The sequence below is a fragment of the Buteo buteo genome, chromosome 4 (genome assembly GCF_964188355.1).
Source record: "Buteo buteo chromosome 4, bButBut1.hap1.1, whole genome shotgun sequence".
In the NCBI taxonomy this organism is placed as follows: Eukaryota; Metazoa; Chordata; class Aves; order Accipitriformes; family Accipitridae; genus Buteo; species Buteo buteo.
The window spans coordinates 38,018,326-38,044,420 of NC_134174.1; the positions used below are offsets into that span (position 1 = coordinate 38,018,326).

Here is a 26,095-nt window from a genome sequence, read left to right on the forward strand (position 1 = left end):
CTACTCCCAGAGCCCATGGTGGCAGGGGCTTCACTAGGTTTTGGTGCCCACGGGACAAAGATGACCTTCCTTTCACGTTTCAAATTCACCTCCTACCAATTGCATAGATTGTCCCTTCACTTGCAACTCTGCCAGGTTTAGCAAATAAGGGCCCTGCTGCGGGCAGGGCTGGGTTGGCGTGGAGGGGCCCTTCCTTGAAACTTCCTTGCACCTGGGCTGGGGCTGCCCAGGTGTGCCCGGGCGGGGAGGCTGTAGAGGGGCTGCTGGAGGGGGCTCGAGGGGGCTCCTGGCTGCAGACGTGGCGGGCAGGTAGGAGTGGGGTGCGTGAGGCAGCCGTGCCCTTTGAGGGAGGAGCGTTGTCAGTGGTACGGTTGCTGTGATGGGGTTGCTGTGGCTTTGCCCCCAGCTCCGTGATTTCTGCCCGTCCTCTTGGGGGATGATTGTGTGATTTCTGCCCACATGGCAGTGGGATGTGACCCCGTGGGAGAGGCTGAGGTACCTGTCGGTGGTCGGTGCACGCTCAGCCTGGCTGGGGTACGAGCATCCCGCAGCCTGCGCATGTGGCAGAGGATGCTGGGTTTTGTCTCTCCTCTCAAGATCTGTCTGGTGGCTGAGCTTAGGAAGTGTAAGTGCTCGTGCCTTGGCAGCTTTAATCTGTGTTTTCAGCAAGCTGTCCTGGCATCCCTCGCTCTGAGGGACAGTCCTGGGCTTTGGCTGTGTGGTCGGCTGGGTGCAGGGAGAGGAGTGAGGCGTGGGGGGGGGCATGCCGATGTGTGGAGATGAGCCCTGGCCCTGCTCTCGTTAGCCCCGGTGCACTAACAAGCAAAGCTTACCAGGATGTGTCACTGTGCCGGGGGTGGCTAAGGGGGCCGAGGAGAGAAGAAGTAGCAGCAATGGCACGGAGGGGCTGTGTTTATAGAAAGACAGAGTGCTACGCACCTCCACTGCCTGTGCTTGTGTGAAGCTAGTAAATGCAGTCACCGAGATGTGTGCTGCTGTGATGATGGATGGCGAAAGCTATGGCACTGAGTGCAATCTAATGTCTGTTTAAATGCATATGTGATGAAAATCCTGGTGCCTGCAGAGAACTACGCTTCTTCACTGGTCTTCTATTGTTTCAGTCTATATGTGGTAACAGAAAATAGATCCTTTTTATATTTGAAAACTAGTGTGTTTTAATGCTGTATGTTTTTCTCCTGTGAGGCAAACATCACCTTCACCCGTTTGTAAGGAGTGTTGCAATGGCACGTACTCTCTCTAGTGTTACAATTCAACATGTACCTGCAAGCACGTAGGTGTAACATAATTAGGATTGTTTCTGTAATTTTATTTCTACACTCACGTTCATTGGGAAGTCAAAGCACCAGTGCTGGTGCTGTGCTGATCTGCTCTCATGGAAGCTGCTCGTGAGCTAATGATTATGTGGCTTTATTAAAAAAAAAAGAGTTGTATTTGCAGTATTGGAGTGTGAGAGAGAAGGAACCATCCTTCACGTTACAATTAGGATAGGATGAAGAGGTTTTTTTCTAGTGTCTCGTGACCATGTAAATGGTCACCTTGCCGAATACACAAGCCTATTGCTGACCGAGTCTCCCTGTCTTCACACTCCTCTCCCTGCCAGTAACTAGAGCAGCAGCAGAGCAGGACTAGGAAATTGCTGTTTCCTGCAAGCAAGGCCAGCCATGGGTAATTGAGGATGTCACAGGGAACAATGGGTGCATTTTACCGCTTGGCTGCTGTGCAATGAATTTCCATGGGTCAAATGCTGCTCTGAGTTATCTGAAATATTTCAGGGTTTTTTTCTGCGTCGCCGGTCAGTTCTGAACTTTGTCAATGCCCCTTGACTTGACGTCAAAGAAGACATTAATTTAAAACCGAAATTGTTACTTTCCTCCTGGTTTTTGCAAGCATGTTCTGGTAGAATTTGCTTTCAGATATGGCAGTAAGCCCTTCCCTGCTGTCAGAAGATGCAATAACGCAGAGAAGCCCCTCCCCACCTCCAGAAAACCCTCCACGTCATATTTGATTGACATAAAGTAAGACTTTGCGGTCAGTAAGAAACTGCAACGGTTGGAAGAAAACAGAACTTTTGCTGTAATGCCAGAAGGCACATTGTAGAGGAACTGTTGTTCGTGAACAAGTGACATGGCTGGGATCGAGAGAGGCAATCCTAGAGCCTGCTGTGGTGGTAAATGCAGCGGAAGATTGGTTTGATGAACAGACCCCTTGTTCTGAGGCAGATTATGCTTTCCCCTGCCTTTTCACAACAATTATTTGATCGACAGAGTGAAAGCTCCTGTCTGCTGTGTGAAAGGGCACAGAGGTAGTTCTGCTAGAAAGCAGGTGATCCCAGTAAAAAAAAAAAAAGCCCAGTCTTTTGGGGTCTTTTGGCATCCTGTGAGAGGAGTGCGGGCGGCTGGCGTGGGCTGCGCCGGCCTCCCTCCCGCCATGTTGCGCGTCGGCTGGGCCTGTGCCCTGTCTCACCCTGCCAGCTCCGGCTGGGGGAACAAGATGGCGGCCCGGGCCTGTGCCCTGTCCCACCCTGCCAGCTCCGGCTGGGGGAACAAGATGGCGGCCCGGGTTTTTGTCACTCGGTCAGACGGTGTGAGCCTGGCGCCGCGGCTCAGCGCTGCCTGGACCCCAGTAAGGGCGGGCGGAGGCCGTGGGGCTGCGGCCTGCCGGCCCTTGCCTGGTGTCCGAGGGCCCGGAGGCTGCGCTGGGTCCTGCGAGCGTCTGCTGTGGGGACAGAGGGGAAGGGCGCAAACCTTCTGTCTTGGCTCCCCTGGGCCAGGTGTTGGAAAAAGGGGTTAAAATATTAATTGACGCACCACAAAATTTTTAGCTTTGCCTAACACAATAAAGATTACATCACATACTTTAAAAAGCGGGGTCGGCTCCTCCCATTTCTTTTTATAACCATGAATTTTAAGTCCCACTGGGGAAAAAAAAAAAACCACAGGCAAGAATCGTCTGAAACCGCATACTTTTCTATGTAAGGTTTTGAAATGCCGAAGTTGATTTAAGCAATTCTTCGGCGGAGTGATTTGCAATGCAGTGTTTTTCTGCTGGGTTCACGACGGGCTGTGGCTGCCTGTATGTCCCCTTGCGGCACTGGCTCGGGAGCCTTTGGTCAGGACAGCTGTGGCATGCACGTTGTTTACGAACTCCTCAATATGGAAAAACAAACCTTTCATTCTTGGGCTATGGAAAACTGCTGCCGATTAATCCACACCCTCTCTCTGGGGAAAGGTAATAAGCACTAATGCCTTTTCACCCTCTCATGCCTCGTATATTAATCACCTGACAAGGGCTTGTGGCTTTTCCCTGTTCCAGTTTGCATTTGCCTTGTAACTACTGGGAGGAGTCCTGCTTTGTCTATAAAAAGCTGCACTTTGCCAAACATTGTAACAGAACCGAATTTAGGGACTCACTCACCCATCCTCTGCGGGGAGAGAGAGGACCGAGCACAGCCATGTTCGGGTTTGGGAAGAAGCTTGCCGAGGAAGCCTCGCAACAAGCTGAAAGCGCTGCACAGGTGGCAGGTAAATACAAATCACTGCTTTCCCTTCTCCTGTGCCTTGGGTGTTCAAGTACGTGCCCTGCTCCCACCCCTGCAGCTGGGAGCAAATCTGTCTCTGAGGCATGAACTCTGTAGATGCTGTCCTCAAGGGTGTGGTCAGTATGTCCTCTAATCTCCAAACCCTCTAACCCTATAGTAAACAAAGGACCAATATTAACTACTGGTTTCCCCCAACTTCTCCCACTCTGGCTTTTACTGCGTGGCTGTCTAGATGATGCACTGAAGACGGGACAGCAGAGAGCCGAGGCTGCTTATTTAGGGCTTTGTTTCCTAATGTGAACAGCCATGATAAATGCGACTTTTGTAGTAGTGTAGTGGATTAGTTTCCTGAAGCTCTGAGGTCTTTGATCTCCTCAGTGCTGCACAAATATGTGCTGTTAAGTCAGTTCTGCTGTCAGTGCTCCAGCCCTGCCAGTATCACAGCCACTCACCCCACTGAAAGCCCCAGTGCAGCTGCAGCAGCTCAGGGCACCCGAGTCAAGTTTACTCCTGCAGAGGCTTGCTGAATTGGCCCCAAATTGAAATGACGTGCCACTTCGAGCCATTGTTAGTGAATCTTTAATACAGAGATCCGCACTGCTGTGATTCCTGAAATGTCCGTGCTTAGTATAATACATGAGCAGTGGGGACTGTTTTGTATTTCTTTACATGACATTTAAGTAAACTCTCGAAAGCAGATATTTTGTCTTGTGACTTCAAATGCAGTTGAAACATAACTTGCAGGTTACGTGCCCCATGAAGCAAGTGGAAAGCCTGCTGCTTATTTGCCATCTATTCTTGGTTCAGTTTGCTAGGAAGACGAAAGATGCATAATCCCACACCCACTGCCCCCTTCTCCAAAGAATTTGGGTTTATGCTTAATCAACTGTCTTTAGGCTGAAGCATGGAAGAAAAACACCAAGATATGGGCAACTGGAGGGTAACCATCAATTTTTGTTTTCAAATGAAGATTTCTTTCTGCTTTTGCTGTGCAGCATCTCTAGAAATGTATGTTTTGTGGAGGTTTTTCATGTTCCTAGTTTTTTTAACACTGAGGAAACATCTACTGTTTCCTATGCTGGAAGACTGATATGGATGTTTTGGAAGTGGCATTTGTCATCTCGAAGGAGCTGAGTAGTAATTGCAATGTTCAGCTGATTGAACTAAGTGTTTAGGAGTCAACAAACTCTAAGAGCAAAGTTTTTAAATAGTAGCAGCAGTCCTTTCCCTTCTGTCCCAAGCACTTGAAGCTGAATCAGTTCTTGGGATACCAGCAGTGCGAAGCCCTCTGCCTGAACCCTGCACACAGCTTCCCAGCAAGTCCTGTGCTGCAGCATGGATCTTCCAGCTGGAGTCGGATCCTGGAACAACCATGGGAGGTCCCAGGCACTGGCCTGACTTCAGCCACCTACTTCTGTGCCATCAGCATGTACCTTGATGACAGGCAGTAAATACACAGCACGTGATGCTGAACTCGTGTCGGATCACTGTCGGTACTGCATCAACTCTTGGAAGTATTACAGAGGTACCCTCTAAATCCCCATTTAAATGAAGATAAAGGGGGATTTTACGCCAGTTTAAAACAAGACTGTCCAACTGGTGCTTCTGCAAATATTAATTACCTTCTCTCTGAACTACTTCTGTTGTGCCTGCATCTGCCCTGAAGGCACAGTCCCATGAGCCATTGCTAAGTGCAGAGTGGCACGACTGGGCTTTGCAAGTATCTAAAATTGGCGCCTACCCCATGGTTCCTGAAAGCAGTCACGAACTCGGCTGTGACCTAAGATTGCTAGGGGAAGCACTTCCTTAGCTGCACCTTATGAGCAGTGAACATGATTCACATTGGGAAAATGCAGCGAAAGATGGCATATGCTAATTAGCATGTCTTAAGCAGTAGAAAGTGTCCTACAAACCCAAGGTGAAATAGGCCACTGGTTTTTACGAGACACTTAACAAAACAACTACTGTTGAGCCATTCAGTCCAAGCCTGGAGACCTTTGAAGTTTTAGACGTTCCCAGTCCACTTAAATGTCCTTACTCACCTCAGCACTCCTCCCTCATGCAGTGTCCAAAAGAAATCTGGCTTGCTCGGTCAGCTCCCCCTTCAGTGTCTGTAGTGCAGAACACGTCAATGTTTTTTTTTAAAGGTAGTATTTGGAGCCAGGGGGAATAAAACCAATACAGGTGCAGCTGAAGGGCATTTGCCCCAAACTTTTATTTGACTCTCGTGAGCAAGATTTCCCTGATCATAGCTATTTGAGGCCAATCATCGAGATAATTATCACTATTTTCTAGCCTGCAGTTCCTCCACTTAAAGACAATACCTTCTCTTGCTCTTTATGTCTCAGTAAGTCTCCTCTACTGAACATTTCCATGCCTTTAAAATTAGGTTGGTCTCTTATAGAATAAAATTTTCTCTAGCTACAAGAAAAAGTATTAATTATACTAAAATTGCTAAATGTTGATGTGCTGCTCTTAAGCAGTGTACTGTCAGAGAATGAGCATCAACCTTTATGCAGTTAGTCAGAGAATCTTTACCAACCAAACTGCCCAAGCCTGGTGTCAGCAGATCATAACCAGGTTCTGTAAAAGTCAGGTTTCATTGCACCCGATTCTCTACTAGGGTTTGTTTCCCGACACTGTAGGTGACACACATTGTAACAGCCATAATCTTCATCTGTACCAAGACACATGGATAATGTGGGGAACTACAGCCAGGGTCCTAATAGCATCTCTCCCACTAGATCAGGGTGCCCATCCTTATGGAATAATTTTTCATCTTCTAGCCCTGAAACATTTAGGGAACCCTTCTAAAATGTGATTACTGAATTTAGGGGAAGGGTCAAGACTGCTTAATTGACACTTGTTTTTTTCCCTATTCCAGTAGACACAGTGGGCCAGACTGTGCAGCAAGCAGTGGAACAGGCTAAGGATGCTGGTCAGAAAGGTATGGTAATGTTTCTGTTTATTTCAACAATGTCACGTTAGTGAAATCCCAGATAGGTCCCCCAACCCTGTCTTGCTCCTTGTCCCGCACCTGGTGGGAAAGGGCAAGGTATTGCAGTAATGCTACACTTACCTTTGTTTTGTGTTTTAAAAGCTCTTGATGAAGTCTACAAAGTTGCTGAAACCAGTGAAAAAGCTGTAAAAAATGTAGCAAAACAAGCAACTTCGTGGGGCAAAAGCGGCGGACAATGAAGATAAAAATGTACCACTACTGAAATTTTTGTAAACAAGTTTCTACTACACGTACTCTTAAATAAAGAAAACACTTGTACTCTACCTGGCCTGTATGTAATTCCTTAGGAATCCTTTGGTTACACATTAAAAAACCATTCACAATCGCTGATCTAGAAAGACTGGATTACCTCAGGGAGCAGACAGCTGAAGTTGTGCTATGCTATTAACACAAAACACTGACTTGAGAGTTGGTCTTTCCCATTTTGCCACTGAGTGTGTCATGATTGTGTGTGTGCAAGTCTCACAAGCTGAGCACCCAACAGCCATTTCAATACAAGGTAAGCACCTGTGTGCTCCTGTGACTGCACTTGTCCTTCTGGTCTTATCTGTAAGAAAGACTGCAATTAGCTACCGTGCTGATGAAGTGTCTTTAAGGTATATGTAACCACTGTGGAACAGCACTGTGATACTCAAATTAATGCTAACAGCAGAAGGATGCATTACTGTTGACAGAGCACTTAGCTTGCCTCTAACTGCTTAACACTGCCTGAGCCTGATCACTGGTACAACTTCAACAGCTCTGCACAGCAAAGTATTGATTAAGTAAGTAATGCAGCACACAGTCCGGCAATGGAATAACTTACCACATTTGCAGGGCTCCTGCCAAACACACAGATGGACAGTATGTCCATCAAGCAGGAGCTGAAAGAATGAGAACTGAGCAAGTCTGGGCTGTCAAAAAACCCTAAAAAACCCAAACAACAAAAACCCAACTAACCACAACAAAAACAGCCGGTGCACACGTGAGCTTAGAAGGAGATCTTAGAATCTGATACTAGACTCACCTATTACTAACAGTTCATGAGAGATTACAAACACCCGCTATGGTAAGGTAGTAGGTGTGGTTCAGAGCAGTTTCAAATCTGTGTTCAACTCTAACTGCAGGTACTGACTGGCTCCGGGCCAAACATCGCAGCAAGTCTCTTGGTGAATGTCTAGTGGCATGTAAGGGAATACAAGCAGTGACAATGTTGTTAGCTGCAAGATAAAACTTGCGTGTGTGGGTATGGATATGTAAGGAGGGGAGCGTTTCCCCAAGAAGTTTGGTCTAACACCTTACTGAAGTTACAGTTGTAGTAAAAAACCACCAATATTTATCGTGCATTCCCCACAGAGCGATTGCTTGCTTCAACTGTGGCTAGGGGCTAGGAAAAGGCTAGACCTGCTTCGCACCTAAGCCTCTAAAGCCACATTAAGTCATAGCAACTGTGTAAAATTTTACCACTTTCTTCTCTCTGTTGCTGTTGCCAGGTCTTGAGAGGTATGTGCTACAAAATGTGACAAGGAACATGCAATTTTTCTTTTTTTTTCTTAACTGTCTGATCACATTAGGACTGAGCCTAACAATGCTTAGCACCAGTGTAGCCTTAATGTACAAGACCATTTCAGAGCAGGCTATCACAAGAAGCCCAGATTCACTGATACAGTTTGGTTCTTGTGTTTAGCTATAAGCAAAGGGCAAATCAGCTGATCTGCTGTAATCTTAAATCAGACTCCAAGCATCAACCTCCTCAAGAATCTCAACTCTTTGATTGAAAGTACCCCAAGTTGTTCTTATACCAGCCCTTGGATATGTTCAGATTCACGTCTCACGGGTCTCCAACATTGACTTTGTTAACAAGAGGTCAGTAACCATTGCAATCAAGTTGGCTGAGGAGAAATCTAGTCAGCCTTAAGGGCTCATCTCTGGGTTTGGTAAAATCATGACAGGTGGTAGATCTGCTGCCTTTCAAGACATCCTAGGAAAAGAAGTATTGATGTGTAGTTGTACAAGAATGCGGGTAGGAGGTAGAAGATATCTCAGTTAACTATGCTAGCTTTCTACGCTCCAACACTGAAAGGGTCCCATTTTTCAAGTTTGCATAGACAAGCTAGAGGTGCTTTACTAGCTGGAGAGGAAATGAGAGGGGAAGGAAAGGAGAACAACAGTAAATTAGCCAAGTCTCCTCACTGCTACTGCACTTTGCTTTCAGCAACTTTGCTGCTGGATAATGCAACCTGGCTTTTAAGATTCTTTCTCTTTTCAATAATACAACTGCTTATTTGTGAGAGTTTAGCCTCCAAGTTTTGATGGAAGTAGGTTACAATTTGTCAGAGTTGAATTGTTAAAATCCAATTTCATTTTACTATCTAATAACTGCTTACATAAAAACTGCACTGAAAAATGATTCAAGATACAGACAGATCTCATGTTTAGAGATCCACCTCTTGATCACAGTAATTCTTTCATGCTCAAAGGGTTCTCCTTTTTTTTTTATTTAAAAAATGCCAGTATATATATACACTGCACTTAGGTGATCTGTAGTACTTTTATAACGCTAGATATCAGCACATATGATGGAGTAAGCCACTAATTAAATGCGTCACACAGGTTTATTGCTCCATACTAACTACTAGAATAGTTCTTCACACAAATTTGAGAGGACACAGTAAAGACCTGAAAGGATTTACCAAATATATCCAACTTCAAACGTCTTGCTGACAGGCAAATACAAGAGACAGAGATCTGTATTAGTGAGCCTCTCAAGATAACTCAGAGACAGTATCTTATCAGTAGGCAGGTAATGAATAAACAAGTGTGCTGTGAAGATTCACAGATTGATTGTAACTATGGAAAGCTACTGCATGAAATAGAAAACAGTAATACACCAGCATAGTAGGTTTGGAAAGGTCAACTTTTTTTAATAACTGCTCTTCTCTCCAGGTTATGTCATGCAGTTACAAAGTAGTTAGAAAAAAAGCATGAGTTTCTGGGAAGGACTAGTTGTCTTTTAAAAAAAACATTCATATTCATTACATAAATAACATCTGGCACTTCAAGGGGACTCCATGGGACAAAAGCCTTACACTTTAAAAAAACTGTGCTTGATCCAATATTGTGTTGAGGTCCATTTTGTTGTACTCTAGTTAATGTTCAAAACTTTCAAGACCTCCTGATGAAAAAAAAAAAAAGAAAAAAAGAGTCTGTGTGTTAAGACAGTGGATTAAGTTTATAGCAGCACTCTAGCTCCTCTGTAGTTTGGCCTATGATTTCTGGGTTCAGTTTCACTTTAGTTGTTCACTGAGGCAGTATCTAATTTTCAGAAAGCCTCTGAAAGAAAAAGACTGAAAAAAACGTTCCAAAAAACCTAAGTATGATTACCAAATTCAGACCATCCCTTTTTTTAAAAAAAGGAAACAACCTATAGTCAGAATAGTTATGTAGATACTTGATTAAAAACATAACTAGAGTTGCTTGATAGTTTCAGCTTATAAAAATATTAGTCTGTCACCTCTACATACTTCATGGTGATAGTCAAGCTAGCTTGAACAAGCAATAAAAGGCAGTCCTATAACAGCAGCACAGTTAAAGAAAAAACATTGCCTAAAGAGAATCAGGCCTGAAGCTTTACTACAAATAAAAATTAGACTCCTATCAAAGTTAATCCCTGCTGGAGGCCCATTCTTCCTTTGACAATGCCACAGCATTGATCATACAAGGCCTTACTGAAAGTGCCGAAGCCAAAATTATATCATTAAACAAAAGTGCATGAAGTAATAATGAGCTAAGTGCTCATCTAGTACAGTATCTGATCTGAAGTCTGAGAAGTGGCTCAGGTGGCAAGACCACTCTTTCATACATAAAATGTACCATTTTGTTTTGTAGGTGAAATACCCAGAATGGCCCCCACAAGTGCAGATGAACTGTTATCTTCAGATACATATTTGTATACAATTTCCTAATCCATGGATTTTTATTGTAAAAAAGACTAGTTTGGACTGAAACTAATTGGGAATAGAATCCACTATAAAGTCAGAAGAAAAGAAAATGTTGTGGTTACATGTAAACTTGTGATAAGCTTTCTCAAGAAGAGGGTACATTAACAGCGAGAGGGATGGGATACAATAAGGAGCGGTAATGACCTATTTATGTAAAGGTCAGGCCAGCCTCATTGTACACTTTGAAGACTTTCTCAATTGCATTGACATAGGCAGCTGTTCTCAGGTCCAGACCCAGGTTGTACTTCATGGCAGTACGCATGATTTGCTGAAACAGAAAAGGTTATATGTGATTTCTGCAAGTTTCTCCATAGGAACTAAACTAGCTCTTGCTTGGAGGATCCAGGTTAGGACCATAAGGAGCCACTAGATTGGTATCAGAGCTCCAATCCTTTGTGGATCAATTCTAAAATTTCTTGGTTCCCCTTACAACTGAGTTCTGAAAGGGAAGAAAATCTTTCCCAGATTACTACATTGCCCCTTTTCAGGTCTTGGATCCATGTGTACCTCAGATACAGGGAGAGACAAGATGTTTCAAGTAGTCTTTGCCCCACTAATTAAAAATACTGCATAGAGGGATTAATCTAAAACTGCTGATGGTAAAGTAAAGCACTTGTAGGTATGTGTCCCAGATTAGCCAGGTACAAGAGGACAACTAAAAAGTTTCTAATTACTACAGCTTCTACTAGAAAATACTTCCTGATTTCATGGACTAGTCTCTGATGTTTACTATACCCAGTTAAAGTCGGCCATCCCAGCACAAAGCAGAAACACCTCATACAGTGACTTCCATTATCATTAACTATTTATCTACCCCTTTAATTACACAGAAATTCTGTACAATCCATTCAAAAACTGTCACAAACCCATGTAAGTTCTTTTTACTACAAATATATTTACTAATGCAATACTTACCCGGGCAGAACGCTCCATTGTATAAGCCAACCCAGAGTGGACAATGTCTTTCTCAGACGCACCCTGCAACAACAGGGAGTAAAATTAGGGTTTAATCCAGAACACAAAAAGGTACTAGTTCTCTATTAGGGACAATGACATGTTGGATTCCCATAATTACTGAAGCTTGCTCACTCATTTTCTTCTAATGACTGGTGTAAGAATTTAAATCACCTTTACTGTGTTACTTGAAGAGCTAATTATGGTCACTCCAATTCTAAAACCTCAGACGTAAGCACTGAAGTCTTTTACATGCCTAGCTTCTAGGTGCATGATGCTAGCATTTTTTATTGATGTTGTAACTACTGTTTTCAGCCTTCAAAATACACAGTAAACGTTAAACAAAAAAGCTACCAAGAGACAATAACCTATAGAAGCTACTTGCAATTGTTTTGAAGACAGTCAGATTTTTGGAAGGGCATGGATCCCCAATTCATATACTCACCATTGTATTAGCCCTGAGCAACTCTAGAGTAACTTTGTTCCCATTAAAATTTAAATACACAGAACAATAAGTAATTGAAGATAGCCTGAATTAGGATGACTGAGGATCAGCTTCAATGTTCCATCATCCTGACTGCTGTAATTTACTAATAATTTGACACCTGGCTTCACAAAATAGATGCTTTCCTCAAATACCAATTGGGGCTGGATGTAGAAATTACTAGGCCAGTTTCTATGGCTTGTGTTTAAGAGATCAGAGCAATCGATCAAAGCCACAGAACCTACGTACCATGCTATTCATTTAGCCTAACATTTATGGAAACACTAGCATCATACCAGATCAGGCTAAAGTCTATTTCTATCATCTGACAGTGGTCCAAGTTTACATTCACTTCCCCTGATTTCTGCCTGAGGAAGCATGATTTTAATGTTTTTCATAACTCACTGGAGTTTTTCCCCCAATCATTTGTCCCATCTCCTCCTGAACTTGCGTTTAAAAACAAAATGACCAACCCTTTTAGCTTCCATACAGCCCTCAGCAGAGCACTGCACATCTTAACTGTCTGCTGTGCTAGGAACCATCCCACGTTCTTCATTCTGCACCTCACTCTGCTGGGTTGGTTTGAATGCATCTCGTCCTCTTTCACCATTCCTTCCAGTGAACAATCTATCCTTACCCATGCATTTTCACAGCACTCATTCTAGAGATTACTATCTCCACCCCAGGACTAGTTCAGGCCAATAGGACCTAGGTTAGTTCATTGTTCCATGTATAAGAAGCTTCCATATCTTTGATTATTCTTGTGATCTTGCTCTGAGCTTTTTCCACATCTACAATGTTTGAAGATACAGAGACATAACCTGCATGCAGTACTCAGAAGGCAGACACATTCTCCATTTATATTGTGGCATCATTAGTCATTCTTATTCTTTTCCCTTCAGAACAATTTCTAACACTGGATTTGCTTTTTGATTGCTATGAATTTCTAAGTGTGTATTTTGTCATTACCTCCAGATACTCCACTTGAATGCAAATGGATGAGCTCACAACCCATTATTTTATATGAAAATTTCCCCACCATGTATTGCTACACATTAGATAACAATGACTTTTACCTGACATTTCTTTGCCCATTAATTCAGTCTTAGAAGAACATTCTACAATTTTTCACCCAGCTCTTGTCTATATTACCCTGGAGTTACAGAAACAGCACATCAAACTGTCTGTGTTGTGGGATCTTGTTGAAAGTTGTCTGGAAATCTAGGCAAACTATATCAACAAGATTTCCAAAACAAATTCTGGTAATGTTTGAGGCAGTATTTCCCACCACAAACACTCCATGGACTTTGATAGCTAGGGTTCAGAGAAGTCATGGAATCTATGTATTTATCAGGTTAGCCAGCAGAAATATCTAGTATTTCATAGCAAACAAAAGCATCAAGAAAAAACACAGATTAAGTTTTCCTTAACGGCCTGCAAAAAGAATCATTCCCTGCACCCTCCACCGTAAAAAAAATAAACCTCACATGGTTTGTCTAAACAATGGAGATAGTCTGTTGTTCTGAAAAACTCCAGTATATGAACAGCAATATCCAATCTAACACTAGTTACAAATACAAAATGCATCTGTATTAAAACTGTAGCTTTTTAACAATATTGGAGGTATTTTGCATGGGCTCAAGTAAAAGAAAGAAAAAACAGCTTACTTCCAGTATTCCCAAGCAGTTCATATCATTCATTTGCTATTGTACTAATGCCTTGCTTGGGGCAAAAACCTCCATGATAGCTACAATGGTAAAATTTAGATTGCAGTTATAATATCAGAATACAGCTACTTTAACAGTAAAAAAACCAGCAGCAACTGCTTACCGATATCCTGTCTTGAAATTCTGCTGTAGGCACAACTGGAATAGTTCCACCATGTTTCCCAAATTTTCTTTCCAAGCTTTCCTGGACAGACACTAGAAAGGAAAAAAAAAAGCAGAGGCAAGGTAACTGACAAGGAAAGGAATGGGCTCCCTAACAAATGAGTTGACCCCAGGACTTCCAGCATTCAGTAGTATGAAATGCAGACTACAGGGACTGGGGGCAAAGGGAGTCATCTTATTTTTGTCTTCTAAGAAAAAGGAAAGATGTTGATTTTTCTGTTTTTATAGGTGAATGCCTCCAATATTAATAGTAATATTGCTATAGTACAGTCACATGGCAGGCAACTGTGGATTTACTGATCCCACTTCACTAACCTTATAAAAAGCTGATACAGCAATCTGGATTAATTTTCCTAACTTGACGGATAGCATTAGACAAAATATCTCTTGAACTTAAAGCAATCAATTATCCTATTGCACTTTGCATATACGGTACTTGCTGAGAAAAAAGCCCGTGTGGAATTTTAGTTTTTTCCTTAGGATATGAAAAGTGCTTTGGTATTGTGAGTTGATATTTATTTAAACTTAATTCTTGAAATTTAATTAGTATCATTTCCTAAACAACATCACAGAGTATTTCAGGTGCCACAATCTTGAAGTTAAGGGATTTAAATTAGAACTGCCATAACCCTCAACCACTTTAGAAACACCTTGAAAGGTATAATTTAGGAGAAAAGTTTATATTAAAAAACATTCAGATGTATGTTTTGTCAAGTCTAATGTCCCAAGATTCTCATACATTTTCTACAGAACATTATTTAAAATGGAGCAATATCCTGCAGTTCTTTTCCATTAAGCTTCTTCTCTCCATGTAATTGGTATTCTGGCCCAGAAACTGGGAAGCACAGAATGACCCTAAGTGGAGCTGTAGGCCATAAGCAGATTTTTACAGCGCCTGTAGCAATTACATTATTGCTCTTTATAGAAATCCTCTATTGTTTTATATGCAGAACAACATTACCCACTCAAACTCTGAATGCTTCTCAAATACCAACTGTACAGCTGAAAGATGTTTATTAAGTAATAAATATTTCACATAAGTGTATTTCATACAGTATTTTCACAAAACTGAGGAAAGTATCAGTTTATGAATTAAAAGATAACTGAAAAAAGTATGCATTTAACTTAAGTCATTAGAGTTGCAAGTCAGTTAACTTATCAAATCTTTCCTACTCTTCAGTATGCAGCAATAATAGACTTGTGGGAAGTCGTGGTGAATTTAAAATAGTTCTGCATTCATTTCTCCCACATTTGGCGTTCGCTAGCCCTATCTATTAATTAAAAACTGAGCAAAAGTGGAACTGAGCACTTACTGAGCAAGTGGTAGTTTGAATCTCTTTCATATTTAAAAGTCAAGCGGCCATAACTGACGTGGTTCAAGTTTTTCAGCCATTCAAAATAGGATACTGTTACACCACCAGCATTCAGGTAAAGATCCTGCACAGGAATAGTAAATGTCTTGAATTGTGACCATGTGACAAAGTCATGACAAAGTATTAAGCCAAAGCAAGCAGAATGTCGAAGTACTAGTTTAAACTGCAGTACAGAGGACAATCCAGTTGTTACTCTTACATGACAACACTTACCCTCTTCTGCACTCCAGGAATTACTTCTACTGATTTAAAGGAAGACTTGACTATAGAAGACAGGAAGTTCACATGTGCTTAATGGACTACTTTCTCTTATTTTAGCACAAGTTTTTAATCAAGAAAATTAGGGCATTCTTTATTCATACACTTTACTCTCAGCCACTCTTTTAAGCAATATCACTTGATCAGGACACCCTTTCTCTGGGAAGAGATTATCATTATACCTGGATCGGTCTTATTCTTTCAGATTATCACTTTAGGCAACATTTACTCTATACAATCTACAATACATATTTCTGTCACAGCATCACCCAGAGACACAAAGATTACAATCAATTTGGCCAGTGTATTTACTCTGCCTTCTTCCTTTGCTTAGTGGACTATTTAGTTGAGCAAATCTCAGCTAATACTCCAAAATGCAAACCTACAGATTTAAGAACTAGTTGTGGATTGTTCTCTCTTCTGAATATGTAGCCTTCATGTAATAGTCATCTTTGGTCATTTTCAGTTGCAATGAGATCTTTAAGTAATTACAAGCAATCTTAAGCAGCACTGACACCCATTTCCTAGACATCAGTTGTTAAAAAACACTCTAAGAGAATGAATGGCTAATAATAAAAACCTTCAATAAATAACCTCTTGCTACAGTTCATAGAAATATTACCCTTGTAATGAAAATCAAAGGTCATAATAGAACCTTACAGGGATAACCATGATATTCCGCTCCAAGAAGATTCTGTCAGCTTCTGGAGTCGTAGGCCCATTGGCACCTTCAGCAATAATCTGAAAGGAATCACAGCAGGGTAACTCAGAGGTATATGTTTGTTTTCATCCATGCTAATTATTGAATACTAGTATTTAAACAAGCCTTCTCCATTTTTCATATACATTTGAACTCTCCAACTTACTTTTGCTTTAACCTTGTGAGCGTTGGCCTTAGTCAACTGCTTCTCGCTAGCAGCAGGGATGAGAATGTCACAGTCTGTTTCTAGAATACTGCCCTCAAGTGTCTGTGCTTTAGGGAAGCCCATGATTGTCCCGTGTTGCTGTTTGAAGAAAACAAACCAGGGTGTTTTTAGTGTGTGTGTACTTGTATGACTTCCTTCCCTTCTTCTAACTTTCAAAAAAGAAAGAACGGAGAAGCAACATTACTAGAAAGACAGCATGTAACATAATTCTTATCTTTACTTAGATTAGGCATAAAAAGCAAGCTACAAAGCTTGGATAACAGTCAAAGTTCCCATGACTGAGGCATAACTGCTCTGTGGCCAAAGACACTGATAACCCTTTGGGCTCTGGAGTATTTAAAATAAAAAACCAAGAACATCCCTCTCAACTCTTAAAATACATGGCAAATGCAATAGTTTTCAAACAACTGAAATGACCACCAGCCTGCTACACACAGGATAAGTTGCATAAGATTCAGAAGTACCATTTTAAAATTTAGTACTACAATGATAGTCTTTGTTTAGTAACAGAATCTTTTCATTCTTTTGAGAAAGGAGGTGATAAAGACATTTAAATACTCCCTATGTAAAAGAAGACACATCAAATAAGCCCCTTAAAAACTCTAAGTAGAAGATTGTATTTTCATGCCTGTGAACTGTCCCCTCGAGTCTGCTGCACTTGTAAACTGAAATAAAAAGAACATATCCAGTTTTCATTATAGACTACATATTCAAGTCATGCTGCCAGAGATGCTTTCATTTTTTCAGAAACATGAAATAGGTAAGAAGCAGCAAAAGCATACTTTGAAGTTTTAAATGTCCATTTGCTTGGGATTCTCAGTCAGGAATCCTTCAGGAACCTCCTTGCCCTGGCTCCCTGAGACACCCTTCCTAGTTTAGTCATAAGAATGGCAAAATAACCATGAACTCCAATTCTGAAACCAAAGTAATTAGCCTGCACACATGCAAGCCCTTGCCATTTTTCTGAGAGTCAGGTCAAAGGGTAAAAAAAGTACCACCTGCATTCATATTGGGGATAAGGAGAAAGCCAGAAGAATCAACATTCCTAAGCCATTTTGTAAGTGCTAATTACAGCATGATTTAAATATCACAAATTAACACCAGTCTACAGTCATCATGTGTACTTGCAAAGCTGACAAAAATAACTCTTTCTGCTCAGTTAAGTTTCATACCAATTTGTAATCTTCTAGTTCCTTTGGGTCAATCCCATCAGGATTCCAGATAGAACCATTAAACTCTCCAACAGCAACGCATTTTGCTCCAAAACGATGCAAGTATCTCATAGAATGCAAGCCCACGTTACCAAATCCCTGAAGGTAGAAAGAGAAAGGGGAAAGCAATTAACCCTTCAGCTAAAATGATGATTACTGCTAAGAATTATATAGTTTTGAATACTTTTAAATAGTTCATTTATTGGCATATCTTGGCATTAGATGATGTTTATAGGAGAGATGGAAGAAATCTACATGCATTCTATTCTAGCCTGAGTACCATCGTAGAAATTGTGCATTGTAGCCAGCAATGTACAGTTGTGCTAAGTTTTTTATGCTGGAAATACAGAAGGGAAGTGCTAATGCTACTATGAAAGTGTCAACTATGACATTTATCAACATAGGAACATTATCTGTATCTATTTTATAATGGACACTGTCTTAGAGGGATTCATGGATTTTTCTATGACTATTCAAAGGTTTGACTAACATTTGCAGGCCAAGAAATATTCTCATTTGATTTCGGTAAGGAAGCCTTACAAGTGTAAAACCATCCCATAATGGAAAGCACTGAACGAGAATATAATTAATTCTTCACATTAAAACATACAAACTAGTAGGAAGCTATGTAATTTCTAATATATTTCTGAAGTGGTCCTGTATAAAACAGATTGCCTAAATTTAAATTGAGATAATCTTGCATTTCATTAGCATATTTTACATCCTTGCAGGTGTAGAAAACTTAATTCCAGGCTATTGCTCAACATTCTGGAAGTAAAGGAACACACAGGGCACACCAAAAGGTCACGTGATCCATGTAAAAAGTCTGTAGTAAGATTCTATGCTGGAAAAATAGCTGAACATTAAACTCCTCTATAACATAGCTCCAATTATTTAGGATTTTTGTTTATATATGAGAAGTAAACTTCAATACAGCGGTTTGTCATGCATTAGGTCTCTTTGCAATGCTCTATCCTTGTTTTCCTAAAAAAAATCTTCATCTGTTCTTATGGCCATGTTTTCAGGCTAAGTTATGCTTAAGCACCTGTTGGTTAGCCCTCTGCCAGGCATGAAAATGCCAAAGTGCAGGGAGATGAGTGTGCTGCTGGGTCTGCGCAGGGCAGAGATGTTTGCTTCAGCCCACAGGTTAACTAGAGGAGAACCTGGAGGTTACAATTACTCTGCTATTTCTAACAACCAGGGCACTGGTACTGAAAACAAAGAAACAAAGCAATCCCTCAAACCCTCTATTTCACATACTGTTCAAAGCTGAACAGAACAAGTTATTTCTTCAAGATTTAAAGAGTGATAATGCATATTACTGAACACCAAACTCTTCAAAATTCAACTACATAAATCCTGAAGTCTTATGAACACCAAAAAATGTACATTCAACCCTACAAATCTAGGATAAGGTATTGGTTCCTACTTTGCCAACTGCTCATTCCATAGTGGAACAAGAACATAACCCCTAATACCTTCTCTCCGTGAAATTTTTTATTACAAAACAGTGCAACAAATCTTGTGTAGGCAGAAACAGTGTCACAGCTCACTGAAAAGTGTGCAATGCCTTAATTTAAAGAACTCCTGTAACTGTATTTCACTTTGTTCTTTGCAGCCTATATTTATAAAGACTCTAGAGTGCAATCAAAAGTTCAGTTATTAAAAAACAGTCCAAAATAAAGGGCACCTATGTTACTTGAAAAGTGTTTCTAAAGTTTGAGAGTAAAGGTTTACTTGGAAGTCATAAAACCATAACAGGATTTATTGCTACAGCCCTTTTTAAAAGCAGCTCTACTGGAAGTTTGTTTACTACTTTTTCTCTACAGTTGAAAGAAAAAAATTACCTGAACAGCAAATGTTTTATCCCCAAATCCAGGAGTCATTCCTAATATACTCATATATGATGCTTCATTGATGAAATTTTCAATTCCATGGAAGAGACCACGACCAGTTGCAGATATACGTCCATGGATCCCACCCTGGCTGATGGGTTTACCAGTTACACATGCATGTGCATTAATATCCTGTAAAACAGTGAAGGACTTGTGAGCTATTGAATTAATCAAAGAACAGCTGGAACAAGAAGTTTTGTACACTTTAGAGATAAGGGAAAACAGGAGTCTTAAGAGTCAGAACACGATATAGTTTATATACATTTAGTTTGTAAAGATGATTTCCTTCCTCACTTTGTGTGAACACCTTCTCAGAAGTACTCTAGTATATGTCAGGAAAGTTGCATAATGCAATATTGGATATGCTCTGCAATTTTTTGTTGTATTTTAGTGTATATGCTAACTTCAGTCTGTGGTTGGTTAATTATGGTGACATGCATGTTGCTCTGTTAGCAACGAGCAGACCTTTCACAAATCAAAAAGCTTTGAGAGATATGTTTCTCAAAATTAGCTCCTACTACAGCCATAATTTCCACCATTATTCTTGACATTTTAATCTTTTAAAGGGCTTAGACATATCCTTGGACTGGTTTTTAATCATCTTTAAATAGTGTTTAATGTTCCTTTATACCAAATTCAGTTATTTTGAAACGACAATACAGGCCTAATACCTTCCTGTTGTCAGAACACAGGGATGTTTGATCTCAGGAAAATCTACCATACAAAGGTCGTATGGGAAAAATTAGGTAAGTATTTACTACTTTTATTCAGAAAAGAAATATGTACAATCAAGCCTCTATCCTTAATTTGTGGCAATAAATTTGTATTTTTTATATGCTACACAGCTAGCCAAGATAGAATAGACTATTTAAAACCAGAGTTAATTTTTCAAATTGTAATTAATAACTTGAAAAAACTTCTTCCAAACTAGACACTGCTTGGGCCTCTCTCTTCTGTCACCACTGATTCCCATGCTCCCACACCCTGGGAGCACAGTCACACAGTGGCTTGGCCTCCAACATCAGTGAAAGAGTAGGGATGAAAGGGAATCCACTGAAATAAGTCTGCCAGCAGCCGGATGGGTTTCTGTTCCAGCAGCCGCATATTCACTGGGAGGCTCCCTCCTCTCCATTGCTTGTGCCAGATGCATTTGCATGCCTGTGGCATGAGTGGAAGACGCTGGGTGAGAGGAAGGAAAGGAGCAGACAAAAGTAAGTGGAGGCAGAATGGCAGGAGATGACTAGAGCCATAATGGAAACAAAAACTATTCATTGTTTGAAAATGATAGTGAGTTAACATATAAAGCCAAAGATAACCCCTCTTTAAAAAACAGTAAAACCAATGCTGGGCTTGCCACAAAATTCCTAATTCAGTTTCCCAAAATATAGCTGCATTGCTCTCATTAAGCTGTATGCTCCCTCTGGTGGCATATCAACTGCAAACAAGATCTGTGGTGGTGTTTTGCTAGGAACAACTTGGCCTGGCGTCTTGATGTCTTTTTACGTTTTCATTCTGTTTCAGACTGAAACTACATTTTAGCCTTCATGCATTCACAAAGAAGGAAGTATGTTTTATAAATACTTGAAGAAATACAGCCTCCCACCATACATAAGAATGTATTTATTAAAGTCCCTTTGCGTGTCCCAAAAGTCAGTTGGATGTACAGAAGTACAGAAGAGTGGAAAGGATGAATTTAATCGAAAACTTTAGCCATATATAATTCAGTGATCCAGCAACTTAAGATGGATTTTCTGGAACAGTTAACATGGTAGTTATTAAAGACTTGCATGGTTTGGCAAGAAAACAGAGCATGAGGTGAGGGCAGGTCCGGGTCTTCTAAAAGTCACATATACAAAACCACCGTCGATGTCAAAGTCCTAAAAACTTTGGTTTTAAGTCAATCAAAAAAACGTTTAACACATCTTGGGCCAAAAAGAAAGACCGTGGCTTTTAATGAGAAGCTTGTAAAATGGCTTATGGCTAGCATTAAAGACTTCTGTATTAGCACTAATAGTCTATGAACTTAGTTGGCAAAGTTCAGACACTGAACTTTCACTTGTTTCTTAACCCCTTTCCACACTGTAGTAATATTCTCCTTGTCTCTCCAGCTTCCTGGCTCTCTATGTCAGGTTTCAAGCAGACTTCTCCTATCTGTTTATATCTGTTATTTGACTTTTCCTTTTCAAGATCCCTGAACACATCTGCGTGCAACCACACTGACTCATCAGATCTGTAGATTTCTCAAACAGATCCCTCTCACCGAAGAGTTATCTTTCCACTCAACTGAATGTAGTCCGTTGCATAGCTTCCATCTGTTTTCTGAATTATGGGTTAGTTTCACTTCTGTTCAATGGCAATTTTCTGTATTCCTTAATCACCTTTATTTTTGTTCTTGGTGTCTCAACCAGATAGTTATCTGAAACACTTTCATCTGCAAACTGGTTTTGATAGATTATTCCACTTCTTACAGCCTTGTCAGAGTTCTCACCTTCCTTCTCTATACCTGGTCATTCTTCGCAATAGCTCGTAAGTTCCACTATGGCTACCATTCTCTCTTCCATGTACAAACAACCAATGCAACAAAATTAAGTAAACTGATTTAATTTTTTTCCTTATTCTAATTCTTTAACTAACTTTTCAGAAAAATGTACAGATTTTTTTATTCTTCAAGAATAAGATACTGCCATGCAGACAGAGTCTAGGAATAGAAGAAACTGTTGTAGTATAATTCAAATTGTATTTTTATCCTCAGTAGTTTTTGGTTGGTTATCTTTTGTCATTGAAGCACGTGTATGTGTAGCATTATACAACAACCTGAGATGACAAAGGGGAAAGAAATTCAGCCATTTAAAAATCTTCTGTATCAGTGTTTAGTTTTCCACCTATTAAAAAACCTGAACCTTCTGTATAAAACTGTATGTGAACTATTAACAAATACAGCAAATCTTAAAGCAGGTCATGTGCTGTGAGCCTTCTGTGTCAGTCATAATATAACAATGCTGTTGTATCACAGCAAAATATGCATTTTAGTGCAATAAGTTAAACATTAAAACTTAAAATGCTTTGAGGCACTAGTTTTCTTAAATACTAGAATTTTGAGTTATGACTGAGGGAGGTAGTTGCCACTCTGCACATTGAAGTCTTTTTGAAGTCATAATTTTGGCTTTTTACCAGGTTTAAAGTTTTAAATAAAATATTTACATTTACGTACGTGAATAACAAAAAGCAAGTAATGTTTATCCCTATCTAACAGACAGCTCTGTGTGAAAGTGATTTAACTAATCAGCATGCCACAGCCTATTCCTCAAGCATTCCTTCCCCACCCCAAGATACCTTAGACTGTATTTCAGATCTAGACTAACCTGTGCCACCCCATCCTCCTATGGTTAAAGGCATCAGCACCAGACAAGCATTCTGCCAAGAGACTGTCTCAGGACAGCCAGGCATGCTTTAACATCCTTAACAGACATGCCAGAGAGAAATACATGTTGGGTGGCTCTAATGCCTTATTACTCAGGGTATACACCCTGCTGTATTTCTGAGGAACTGTTGGAAGGGACTGCAGATAGTGAAGAGTCTTTTCAACTCAAAAGGAGCTGGGATAGGCAAACAGGGAATAGCTTAGCATAGTAACACACTTATACAAAGCTATGACAAGACTCCTTAGCAAAGTATGACCTGCTGGAGTAGGGAAACAACATCTGAGAGAGAAGCTAGAAAGTTTGGGTAGCATAGACAGTAGAGCCTTAAGAAATAAGTTGTCCATAATATATTTTTCTTTCATCCAACCTGTCAAAAGTATACAACAAAAGTGTTTGGTTAACAGTCTTGGTTTTGGTACAGTCAAAACAGGTACAAATAGCCCCAGCAACTTAAGGACAAAGGCCAAATTAAGGGCTATAATTAAAAACTCATTTTTAAAACCTTTTTTTTTTATTGCCTTCCGGTCAATAAATTGTATCGGTGTCCTTTTGCTTTACATTTTGGAGAATTTGCTGAAGTCTGCACTGACTACTTGCTACTTATAGGGGACCACAGAGAACTTTAATACTTTTACAGGTTATAGCAATAGTGCAAATTTAATTTACATGGTCTCTTGAATGCACAAAACCATGAGTATTTATTTAATAACACTTGTGAATTCAGTAGTCTGAAACGGAAAGATTTCAGCGCTTTAAGACTATACCAACTACTATGAACTAATTGTTTAACAACTTTAAATTAGTAATTATAGTACTAATGAAAAACAGAGGGAAATGGTAAAAATAGAAACCAATTTTAGACTAAGATGAGACCTTTAAAAACAGTCTGTTTTCTTTTTGCTGAACAGTTGCAGTCAGTATTGTATCAGGCAAACTTAATTTAAGCCTAGTATAAAAACATTAACCTTAAAGCTATTTTTCCTTAACTGTACCCTAAAAACCTCACACCAATTAAGTTGTTACAGTTTGCAAGAATCTATTTAGAACCACATAATTAAATAAAATTATATGATTAAGCAGCATGGTAATAAATTTCTAGATAAAAGGATTTCTGCAAAGACCAAAAAGTTTTTCTACTTCAAAGCCTCTGCTCAAAACTTACATAGTGTCCTATGGTACTGGCATAGGTGTCGGCAATCCAGGACATCTCCCTCTCCCCTGTGCTCATATCAGGAGCAGGCACATCAACACCAGGTCCTGTCGGCAACAGTAAAAACAGCTTTTAAGGACCAAACATGAACAGTTATCTTCAACCATTATTCCCTTGGGAACTGTGCAGGCCTTGGCAGAGAAGAATTGTTTTCCTGTTTAATCCTCAGTTTATTATGCGAGCAACAGATTCTTCTGGATTCAATTCAGTTTTAGATGCTGTATCACGCATTTGTACAATACTGTCAAACCTCCAACCTTTCACACAAGCCAATCAGGAAAATGAAAGTCAGTTTGTCAATAAAAAGTCAGAGTAAGATCATGCATGAAAAGCTTTTTTCTTTTTTCTTTTTTTTTTTTTTGACAATCATTGCTGTAACAACAGGAAGGGCGCTATCTACGTATGATTTCTATATACCATGATGGGTTTGGGAGGGTTTTTTTGCATTAAAATTTCCTTTTTTGTTCTTGGGTGAGTTTAAAAATTGAAGATAGGCTGTTCCTATTCATTGCACTGTAGGACATGCATTCGATTTTACTGCTGACTTCAAGAAAGACACATTACATCTTTCTTCATGAAATAAACCTTTGAAAGATCTTTCACACATCTGTTATCATAAAACCAAATTCTGTTTTTTCTAGATAACTAAAAATAGCATTTTCCCAGCCTATTTAAGATCAGAGGGACCTGCTCAGCAAGATTTTAAAAACAACTCTGCGTCTACCAATTTTTTCAAACTTTTTTTAAAAGGTTTGTGAAAGCTAGGTAGCGCCAACCACAGAGACAAAAAGGAAGACAAATTTAATCAAACCATTTTAATTGTCACTGAACTAACAATCACTATAGGTGGCATAGTGTAGAGTATTACCCTAGTCACATGGAACATCAATAAGTGTGTTTATACAGAAACTTAATTCAGATGAGAAACACTCTGGCTGAAGAGTAAGAAAATGCAGATAAACGGATATACATTCCCAGGGGCAGTTAGACATCAGGAATACATGACAGACCTTTAACTAGCTACATGCCTTATTGTCACTTGACTAAGAACCTCCTCCAGGTAAAGATCCTCCATTTAATTACAAGTTGAGCTAGTAACATTCAGCCTTCTCCAGAGAAGACTTCCAGATAGCAACTCCAGACAGCAAGCTACCAGAACAACTCAGGGTTTAGAGTCTGAATGAAACACCTACTAACATTACAGAAGCTGAGGTTCTGTTACAACAGGCATCTATGCTTCTTGCCTATGCTTCTCTTGCAGCCTGTGGTTGCCATGGGTGAAGCCATCAACTTTCTCTGGGGTGGATCTTCTATTTCCTTCCTCTGTTTCCTCAGATATCAGCCAAAAGCCTCAACTGAGACTACAGGAAACAGTAACAGTGAAGAGTTTGATATTGGAGATTAAAATTGCAACAGACTTGGTCACAATATCTACCTCTAAGAGAAATGTGATTCATTTTGGATCCTGTGAGCTCAGCTTTTGTGGCTTTTCATAGCAGAACAGCCAACAGAAAAAAGTTAACATGCAGTTCCCTTTAAAATGCACTAAGATGCAATGACTCGATTCTTTGTGGCTCTTTGCTGAAAGTTCTATACCCAAATTATTTACAGCTCTCAAAAATAGGTTTATTTAAGGATACTATCTAGTGGACGCTGCCAATGCATGATAAATCAGGTTTCTAAATTTTAATAGTAAAATTGCACAACATACCAATAAAGCCCTTTTTTGCCAGCTCCATGGTAAACCTTCTTGTGATCTTTTCCAATTCATTGTCCTACAGAGAAAATGCAATAAATATCACAAGAAATCATTAGTGTTCATTTTGTTTTTGTGACTATTTGCTAGGACTTATGCCCAAGCATAAACATATGCCCTTTTCTTTCAGAATTATATTTATATAATTTATATGCCACT

General features: G+C 40.1%; 1 protein-coding gene across 1 annotated transcript in view; it reads right to left on the bottom strand.

Moving 5' to 3' along the window:
* Positions 1 to 9,455: 9,455 nt before the first annotated feature.
* The window catches only part of GLUD1 (glutamate dehydrogenase 1), a 30,883-nt gene continuing 14,243 nt past the window's right edge, over positions 9,456 to 26,095 (bottom strand). Inside the window, exons 4-13 of the mRNA XM_075025566.1 lie at positions 25,892 to 25,955; positions 24,133 to 24,227; positions 19,501 to 19,680; positions 17,615 to 17,752; positions 16,383 to 16,520; positions 16,177 to 16,257; positions 15,199 to 15,322; positions 13,827 to 13,918; positions 11,474 to 11,536; positions 9,456 to 10,826 (exon numbers count right to left, since the gene is read on the bottom strand). Of these exons, the coding sequence (XP_074881667.1) occupies positions 10,707 to 10,826; positions 11,474 to 11,536; positions 13,827 to 13,918; positions 15,199 to 15,322; positions 16,177 to 16,257; positions 16,383 to 16,520; positions 17,615 to 17,752; positions 19,501 to 19,680; positions 24,133 to 24,227; positions 25,892 to 25,955 (1,095 nt within the window). The 3' untranslated portion in view covers positions 9,456 to 10,706. The remainder of the gene's footprint in view (positions 10,827 to 11,473; positions 11,537 to 13,826; positions 13,919 to 15,198; positions 15,323 to 16,176; positions 16,258 to 16,382; positions 16,521 to 17,614; positions 17,753 to 19,500; positions 19,681 to 24,132; positions 24,228 to 25,891; positions 25,956 to 26,095) is intronic.